Source organism: Sinocyclocheilus rhinocerous, unplaced genomic scaffold (assembly GCF_001515625.1).
Source record: "Sinocyclocheilus rhinocerous isolate Xijiao unplaced genomic scaffold, SAMN03320098_v1.1 scaffold1339, whole genome shotgun sequence".
Lineage (NCBI taxonomy): Eukaryota > Metazoa > Chordata > Actinopteri > Cypriniformes > Cyprinidae > Sinocyclocheilus > Sinocyclocheilus rhinocerous.
In genome coordinates this window covers 526,852-536,988 of record NW_015634830.1, presented here as the reverse complement: position 1 = coordinate 536,988, position 10,137 = coordinate 526,852, and the positions used below count along the sequence as shown (strand labels likewise).

At 35.2% G+C, this 10,137-nt stretch overlaps 1 protein-coding gene across 1 annotated transcript in view; it reads left to right on the top strand.

Annotated features, from left to right (window-relative positions):
• Nucleotides 1-10,137, top strand: part of krt222 (keratin 222) — a 30,061-nt gene that overhangs the window by 14,854 nt on the left and 5,070 nt on the right. Inside the window, exons 2-5 of the mRNA XM_016560015.1 lie at nucleotides 2,036-2,500; nucleotides 6,781-6,863; nucleotides 7,977-8,130; nucleotides 9,084-9,332. Of these exons, the coding sequence (XP_016415501.1) occupies nucleotides 2,303-2,500; nucleotides 6,781-6,863; nucleotides 7,977-8,130; nucleotides 9,084-9,332 (684 nt within the window). The 5' untranslated portion in view covers nucleotides 2,036-2,302. The remainder of the gene's footprint in view (nucleotides 1-2,035; nucleotides 2,501-6,780; nucleotides 6,864-7,976; nucleotides 8,131-9,083; nucleotides 9,333-10,137) is intronic.

The window sequence follows — 10,137 nt, the reverse complement described above, 5'->3', positions numbered from 1 at the left end:
GACGCGTTTGCCGCGAACGCACGATATTCGCCTGAATCGCGTCTTCCACGCAAGTTCAAAAATTTCAACTCGAGCAGAAAATTCGCATGACGTGCCAATCAGCGAAGAGTTTCTTGACACGTCCAGTTGAATCAGACAATAGAAGAGAGCATTATTGCAGCCGTCTGTTATTATATAGGTCTGGAGCATAGAAAACAATTAAAATCAGTTGTAGTAGTAGTTGTATTTTATTAGCATGGCTACAGAGATGCTGCTATCAATAATAAAAATAATAGTAATATCAGTGTATATATACAGTAGTAAAATGTAACACACACATTAATACAGGATCCTAACGTTATTCATCCTTCTCTGGATGGTGCTCTGAACCCAGACGCGTCGGCGTTTGGCTTTCCATTGTATTTGGGACTTTTTGACAACAGGTAGGCTACAAAACAGCGATTGTAGTCATCTCCACCATGGTTGATCGCGCTGTTTTTATTCGCGCGAGTGACACGAAAAACATCCCGCGAGTAATCTAGAGCGAGGGACGCGATGCGCATATTCGCTTTGCGTCTGGTGTGAACACACCATTAGTCATGAGATGATTCATGAGCGTGCAAAACTGCACATAAAGCCGTGAGTGAATTCTGACAAACCGTTTCTGATTGGCCATTGCGTTTAAGAAATCAACAGATATGTCTGTGATTGGTTACATTGCTCAACGTTGCAAAAACACGTTGAGGGTAGCGCTTCGCTAAGCGCTCCAATTGCAATGGCAATTGCCCCCCCTAATGTCGCCCATGTGTATATATATATAATACAGAATATTAATATTTATTTATATTCATATATTTTATAATTTTTTATATTAAATATGAATTATAAATGATAGAATTTGTCCAATTGAATGTATAAAAATTGAACATAACATTTCTATTCATTTATATTTATATTTGATACATTTTCATTCAAATTTAATTTGCATTATAATAATAATAAAAACAACAATATAACATTATAATAACAAAATATAAAACTGTATATGTAGAAAACCATAGGAGATACAGTGTGTATACTCATAAATTTTATACTGTTTTATATAAAGTATGTATTATATATTTAAACAGGGATATAGCCATCATTTCAGAAGACAAAAATGTCAACTGTAATTTTTTTTCTTATCTCTTATTTTTAATTGGCTAAGAAATCAAATAGCTTACACTGTTGGACAATAACCAATAATTTGTTCTATAATATTTTTTTCCCTATCATTTCCTAATGTCAATTTTATGATTGGTTTATATACTACAAACACTTTTTTCCATTTTTATCACAGAATAATGCAGAAAATATATTTTATAGTTTCTATACTGTAATACATGATAGGCCCTATGTCAATTAGCACTGCATTATTCATATACCTTATTCATTTATTTTACCTGGAGATGCAAAACACACAATGCGTATTCTACACACCACATATTCTACACACATGTATTTTAAAAAATGTATATAGATTGATACAAACTGAATGTAAAACTTAACTCTGGATAAATAAATAAATGTCAATTTACAATAATAAAACCATAGATTAGTGCATTTGGCCCAGATCTGATAATGCATAGTCAACATTCCCCTTTGCACAGAGGCTGCTAAATTCTGTTCTAACATAAATGCCAAAATGTTTTTCTTAATCTGCACTGCTTTAGCGAAAAGCTCGAGGTGTAAAGCAGTTTGTATTTTGTAAGTATGCCCTACAGGTCTGAGACTTGCCTCGACAGGGCAGATCTGTACCGAAGATGAGTTCACCTAGACAGAAAAAATGATTAGGTAAAAGATCCAAATGCTAGAATCTAATAGTGAACACAAACACGCATATGCAAACACCCTGCGGCAACGCAAACAAACTGCACGCAATATGAGCCACAAAAGCTGGGGCAAACAAAAAGACGCATGCAAAACTGTACCTTTACAACAGTAAAACATAAATGGACTTTGACCTGTGCCGTGTGTGTGTGTGTGTGTGTGTATGTGTGAATTGTCACAAATCCAGGATCAGCGTTCACAAAAGCACCAGCAAAACCCGTGACACATATTGTGGCCTCTTGCTCTTCACCTCCACACGAGGCCGGCAGGACCCTGGTGGGCCCCTCGCTCCTGTTCCACTCCCACAGTACCCCAAGGGCCGGGGAAAGGCCTCATCCCTGTCCGTAGGAGCCACGTCGACGGTTGTATTCAAGCAAAATCTTTACTCTGTAAACACCCGGTTGTCTTAGGTGTGGCAGGACGTGCTCTGGTTCATTTAGTTTCATCTGGCCCCATGGAGGGACTCGAAGAGCCGAAATTTGCCCTGAGGGGCCTGAATGAAAGGCTGAAGGGGTTCCTGGAGCACGTGAATCAGTTGGAATGGACCAATCGTGAACTGGAGGAGCAGATTGCAGAGTGGAGATTGAGGAACGTTGTTCCGTGGTGGGACTGGAGCGACAAGGAGGCGCTGACACAGGAACTGCGAGCTCAGGTGGGTCGGTGACGTTCGCGCTCATTATCTGCCCTGTTATCTGCATCTTGCCTGGCTCGTTACATTTGATATCCTGAGGTGCTTTTCATGTGACCCTGAAAAACCCTCAGACTGGCTCTGGGGTAATGCGCCTAATTAAGACATTAAATGCATATTCTTTTTTTTCTCAGATGCATCATCTTCTGTAGTGTTTCTCAATTCGGCCCCTGGGGGTCCCACTGCACATTTTAGTTGTTTCAGTATTTCGACACACCCAAATCAGGATATGGAGCTTCAGATAATGAGTTAAATCAGGTGTCTTAGATAAGAGGCATCAAAAATGAACAATTCCGATGGCCCCTAGGAGTTGGCTGGGCCCTAAATCTTTGTTAAATTTATGTCACTACTGTATTTGACAGTAAGAATGTGTTTGGAATAGTATACTATCATTCTACACATACTCTTTTGAAGTATGCATGCTATGCAGCATGTAATGATTGCATGACATTCTATATTCAAGATTGAGAATATGTACATTATGGCATACTATACTTTTTGCATACTGTTTTCAATACTCTTTTGCAGTATGCACAGAATCCCATACTGTACCACTTAAACTGTTGATGTAGTATGCAGTGTGACTATTCTGTTTGACTCAATAATTAGATACATACTATACATATGATACTAAGAATATTTGGAATGGCATACTACCATATTGCTCATACTATTTTTAGTATACAGTATGCATATTGTGCAGCATGAATGACATTATATATTTAAGAATGTTCGTTATGGCATACTATTCTTTTTGCATACTATTTTTGATACTCTTTTGCATTATGCAAATCCTGTTCTGTAATACTCATACTATTTATGCAGTATTCATTATGATAACTTTGGATTTTCTGTTTCAGTCAATAATTAGATGGCATACCATATATGATACTAAGAATATTTGGAATGGCATACTACAATACTGCTCATACTATTTTTAGAATATAGTATGCATACTAATAAGTCTGCATGTAATACGTCTATATTCATTCTATATTCAAGATTTAGAATGTATTCGTTATGGCATACTATTATGTTCCATACTATTTTGAATACTCTTTTGCAGTATGCAAAGTATACTACTCTGTACTACTCAAACAATATTCTGTGTTTAGTCAATAATTATTATATGTTTATATTATGTTTAGTCAATAATTATTATATTTGACACTAAGAATATTATTGGAATGGCATACTATCATACTAGTTTTGTTTTATACAGTAGGTATATTGTGCAACATGTAACAATTGCAATTGCAATATTCAAGATTAAGAATATGTTCATTATGGCATACTATTCTTTTTGCATACTACTCTGAATGGTTTCCAATATTCTTTTGCAGCATGCAGAGTATACTGTTCTTTACTACTCATTCTATTTATGAAGTATGTTAACTGAATGTTATTCAGTCAATATTTAGATGGCATTCTATTTTCGACACTAAGAATTTATTTGGAATGGCATACTAACATACTAATACTATTTTTGCAGTATACAGTATGTATACTGTGTAGCATGTTATAATTACATGACAGTATATTGAAGAGTAAGGATATGTTTGTAATGGCATACTAAGTATTCTATTTTTGCAGTATGCATTGTGTACTGTATACTGGGTTCACAATGCCTGTATTTTACTATATATGCATGCAGTAATCAGATGACATAATGGCATACTTCTGTATTACTCATAATAATTATACATTATGCAGTATGATAACTGTGCACAGTATGCCAATATTCTGTATGCATACGATAATTAGATGGCAAAAATGTTTGATACTAAAAATATGTTATAATATTTATGTTTGATGCTAAAAATATGAATGGCATATTACCACATTACTCATGCCTTTTTTGTAGTATGCAGTACATTGATAGTGAGATGAAAAATTGTATTTGACAGCAATGTAACATGCAAATTAGCATGTTTATCTTTGCATACTATTTTTAGCACATCTTGCTGTATACAACATGTTAGTATTCCATTCTGAACATTGCCTAAAACCAAAGCACAATATGACCTGTCAGAGTCTTTGTGACTAGTAGTTTGCATTAGCATTAGCTGTACAAACACATAAGCATTCACTATTAACGTTACTAATTCATTTTATCCCCTTAAAATACATTATATATGAGAGTGACTTACAGTGACAATGACAATGATTAACTGTATATAATGCTGTCACAATGGCTCATGAATCATCAAAATGGCAGCCAGCCAGTCAAAATGTGATAAGCTAATATTGTGCTCTGAGAGAAACTCAACCGTCCACCAACCTTTAGAAGGTTGTTCTGTTGATAAATGCTTCATTTAGAACAGAATACTAGCATACTGCTGACTGCAACTGCATTCTGTTTAAAAATTAGTATGCAAAAGTACGTTATGCAAAAATGAATGTTTCAAGCATAAATTCAATATGATTTTTTAGCATTTTTAATCCAAGTTTTTGTAAAATGTCTAATCAAGTTAACAACCTAGAGGAATTATGGGTAATATTTAAAGCCCAGTGCAATGCATTGTGGGATATACAAACCCTGTGGAGTTCTGGTTATATACTGCACATTTTGACATATTCAGTAGGTCATCTGAGTATAGTCACATAAAAATCACATACTGTGCACAGTATGCATACTAAATTCTGCTGAAATAGTATGGATAGTATGCTAATATGCTATTTTGAACAAAGACAAAGACCAGGTTTTAGGCTGTTGGTTTGTAATTAGATGACATGCTATATATTTAAGTGTTCAGAATGCCATAATAGTGTACTATTCATAATATTTATGCAGTATGTTAACTGTGTAGAGTGTGTCAAGATTCTGTATGCATACAATTGATGACATACTGTATATTTGAGTCTAAGGATTTGTTCATAGTACCATATTACTGTACTACTCATACTCATTTATGCAGTATGTAGTATGTTAACTGTGTAGATTAATGCCAATATTCTGAATGCATGCTATATATAGTATATATATATATATATATATATATATAATATGTTCAGAATACCATACTGCTCATACTATTTTTGCAGTATACAGTATGTACGGCATGCAATAATAACATGATATTCTATATTCAGGAATCAATTATTTGTTCTTTATGGCATTTTTGCATACTATTTTGCATACTCATACTATTTTGAAATATGCACTATGTACAGTATACTGGGTACAATATGCATGCAGTCATTAGATGGCATGCTATATTTGAGACTAAAGATGTGTTCAGAATGCCATACTATTTTTGAAGTATACAGTATTGTCTACAGTGCCGCTTATAATAATTACATAACATTCTATATTTAAGATGAATGATTTGTTAACTATGGCATACTACTTTTTTGCATGCTATTTTGCATACTCATTAATATTATTTTGTAGTATGCACTAAGTACAGTATACTGGGTACAATATGCATACAATAATTAGATGGCACACTATATATTTAAGACTAAGGATATGTTCAAAATCCCATACTATCATACTGCACATACTATTTTTGCAGTACAGTATGTAAACTGTGCTGCATGTAATAATGGACCATGGTTGGTGAATAGAATTCTATGGGACTAACAGGTTTATTTTAATTGATTTCCAGAGGACTGTTAACCAGACGCTTAACACCTGTACTTCCTAAAACCGTTCCGGCGCCTGTGGCCACACTGACCTTGTAAAAGATTGTTAATCCTTTTAGTTCCTCAGGATCAGCTTTCACATCTGGCTTGATCTTTGACCCTAACGTAATAGTAGCCTGCTTAAAGACTTGCAAAAATGCAGATAACAGTTTAAAGCCCAATTGCGTTGTTTTATGTGACAGATAGCTAGCTATTCTATGTGCTCTGGGGGAAAAACAATTAATCTGTTCAGATGCAATCAATGCATTGAGCAATGTGCACAACAGACATTAAGTGAAAAATCCTGGCACCATTTAAGTCTTCATAACTTCCTTTAGTGGTGGTATTTGCATAAAATAGACAGCCAGAAAAACAGCATGTTGATGCACACCCTGATCTTTCACACTGAGAATTCAGAAATGATTTTTCGTTCCCATGATTAGATGGGTGTTGACAGCCGTTTATCTTCAACGAGCCTTGTACATTCCCAATAAGTTTTTTCTTTCTTTCATAATTTTGATTAATTAGCTCAAGAAAGTAATTTCTACCCACGGGCAATTATAATGTTCTTTATCTTGATTATGCTAATTCTCCCTTTTCTATGTTTGTCTTGGCAGGTTAGGATGATCATAATGGAAAATGCAGAAGTTTTGTTGCAATCCGATGCAGTGAAACTCAGGGCAGCACATTTAAAGACCAGGTTAGAAACTTTCAGTAAACAAGAAATATGAAATATGTTTATTTATTTATTTTACTTAATGACTATATATATACACACACACACATACACTACTCAACCCACTGTGTTCTGTAATTTGTCCAAATGTGACAGGTCAGAAAATTTGCATACTGTGGACAGTATTCATAATACATTCTGCATTCCATGCATGCCAACGGAATATTCCACTTCAAAAGAACAAAATATTGTGATTTAAACATCTGATTGCCCTCTTGTGGTGGGAAACAGCAAGTGCCTGGAAATGCCAGTGAATGCTTGATAATGAATTAAGCGAAATAAATGAACAAATATGACACACAATCCTCTATTACATAAAGTGGAACGTTCTCAGATTATAAAAGTATAATTTTCCTAGAAAGTCAGCGCCTTGTTGGTTCAATATGATTGGTTTATTGCATTTTTATCATAACAGTGGGTGTGCACTGAGAGTATATGTTTAAATTTGAAATTGGGTTAAATAGACTCAGTTGATTACCACAGAAAATAATTACAACTAATTTTTAAGTTAAAAAAAATGTGTTGACAAAATTATGTCAATGTTTGCCTTGTATGCTTTTATTGTAAGTGTGTTTCTGTCAGCGTATGTTTTTATAAACTGAATTAAGAATCCCTTTTTTTGTTTGTTTTGGAATCAGTAGAACTGAACCTGTATTTAATGTAGAATATATTTAAGGTGGTGTTTCTTCAGCAGGGGTTTTCTTTTGGGGTTTGTAAGAAATGGCAATTTAATGATTGAATTTAATTAAATATAAATGTATAATATAAAATGTTAATTGAAATATAAGTCAAATATACTGTAAAATTAATTGTTTTGAAAAGATTAACATTACTTTAAAAAAAAAAGTGCTTTGATGACCTTTGACCCTGAAAGACATCTTTTTTTTTTATTTTTATATTTATGATTATTATTAGTATTTATTTGTCATTCCTTTTCAAGCGGAAAGTTGGTTCATAAATACATCTGTGAATAACGTTTTAAATGTTTTTTTGTTTTAGAATACCTTTATGTAAAACCAATTGTAGTCCATTGTATGCCTTTCGTTTAGATACCTAAGTATGCGTATGTGTGTGTAGGTGTGAAACCGAGAAGAAACTCCGTCTCCTAAAGGAGCAGGAGGTGTCACAGCTGAAGATAAAGAAGATAGATGTGGAAACATCCAACACTCTCTTGGAAAAACAGCTTTATGAATACCAAAATGAGTTACAGCAAATCATGGAGGAACATGAGGTGAAGACACTGTTTGATTAAATGTTAATTAGTGATTGTGTCTAATTGTGCAATTTTGTGTCACTGTGTGTGTGATGTTCTCTCAGTCATATTAAGCATTTAACGAGAGAAACCTTTACGTCTGTCTTTAGTAAAAACACTTGTTAAAAATGTTCCCTAATGTCTTAATGCCAAGTTACGTGCGGTTAGCCTCGAGGAAAGGGTGTGTGTTTGTGTGTAGGGAATGTTGGATCTGAACTTATACAACCTTTAATTATCATATAATACATGATTTTGTATATTGATTTTGCCAATAATACAATTTATTTGGACTTCTTGTGTCCTTTTTATTTGTGCACAATTATTATCTATGCAAATAGCAAACATATAGCTTTAACGCAACCAATACGCTGAATTTTGTTACAAATGTGACCAAAAGCACCTGTCGCCACCCAACACAAAATATACTGTATATACTAAACCAAAAGTTAAACTGAAAAAAAAAAGACTTCAAATTTTATCGATTGAATTTTGATAAGTTGATATTGGTTCTCACACTTGTCATAGTTATTGCATTTTAAGTTTGTACGAAGAAATCGTAAACTTTGATCTGTCTGTAACAAAGTTTCACCCCAATATAAGTAGCTCCATACGAATGAACTGATTCGATTATAAATCTTGTTCGCAGCGAACATTTAGTATTGCTGTAAACGGATCTTTATCATTATCAATATCTATCCTGTTTATATAACCTCACCCTGACTGGACAGGCCAAATAGTCAATGAAAGGACAGACAAATTATTTTGGGTTGTAGATGTCAGAATGAGAAGTTTTTGTCATTTTGGACTCAGGAAGAACTCTTATATCCCAAAAGATGAAGGAAATTTTAATTCCTCATGAGAGGAGCCCTTTAAATTCTCCTCTTCCTCCCTCTTGTTTTCCACCCCCCTCTCTCTCTCTCGTTGGCTGACAGAGAGAGCTGGATCAGCACCAGCGGCGACCAGTAGAGGAGTGTGATAGAGTACTAGCGCAGGTTGCTGCAGGAGAGGATGGCAGAGGAATGGATCTCTCCCGGACCAGCACCCAGTGCGACCACTCCAGCCCAGCCCAGAGCAGCCCTGACTCAGCCACGCCACCAAATCCAGCCCCAGGCTCTGGTCCCGCTTCACAGAGAAGGCCCCAAAAGGACGCAACCAGCCCCACAGCTGCATTTCCTCCACAGGTACGAGTATTCGCTCTCTCTCTTCTTCAAACACTCTCTATGGTCTGCTGGCCAGGGCACTGCAGAGCGGTCATAGTGTGTGTGTGCGTGAGTGAAAAGACTGCTAAGCAACCATTATTATTCTAAACAGAATGAGGGATGTCAGTCCTGTTGAGCATAACCATTGTCTTTTTTCTGTTCTCATTAGTAGGTGATTGTTTATTTGTCTTCCAGTGTGCTTGAGCAGAATTTATGCCCTCGCACAAAAACATGGGCCATCAGCCTCGTAACTCTCCTTGAAAAACAACAACACACTGCAGCTTGTCTTTATAAATACCTACTGTGTTGGTACAATGGTAAATTGAGGGTTTCAATACAATGGTGCTCCAAGGTGCTTGGTAGGTGTCCAAAAAACATTCTGGTACCACTGAACATGGTTTTACCATTGTACATGTCTCAAAACACATGATATTACCATTGAACATCATCTCCTGAAAAACATGGTAACACCATAGTACACGTCCAAAAACATGGTATTAACATGATACCTTTCAAAAACATGGCAGTACAATGGCACCATGTCCAAAAACATGGTATTTTTCTTATTTCAGATTGAATAAGACTATATGTTGTTTTTGGAACAAGCTAGTTGGAAAACATGCATATAATTTTCCATTTCTTTGGAACTGAGCAGTCATTCTTATCAGATGGAGACTAAAGTGATTCCTAGACTGTGATATACATCTCAGACCACAAGAGCATCAATTCAGTTTTCTTTAATGTGATCTATTGTGTTACCAGTGCTAACTGACGTTCCGTTTAGCAC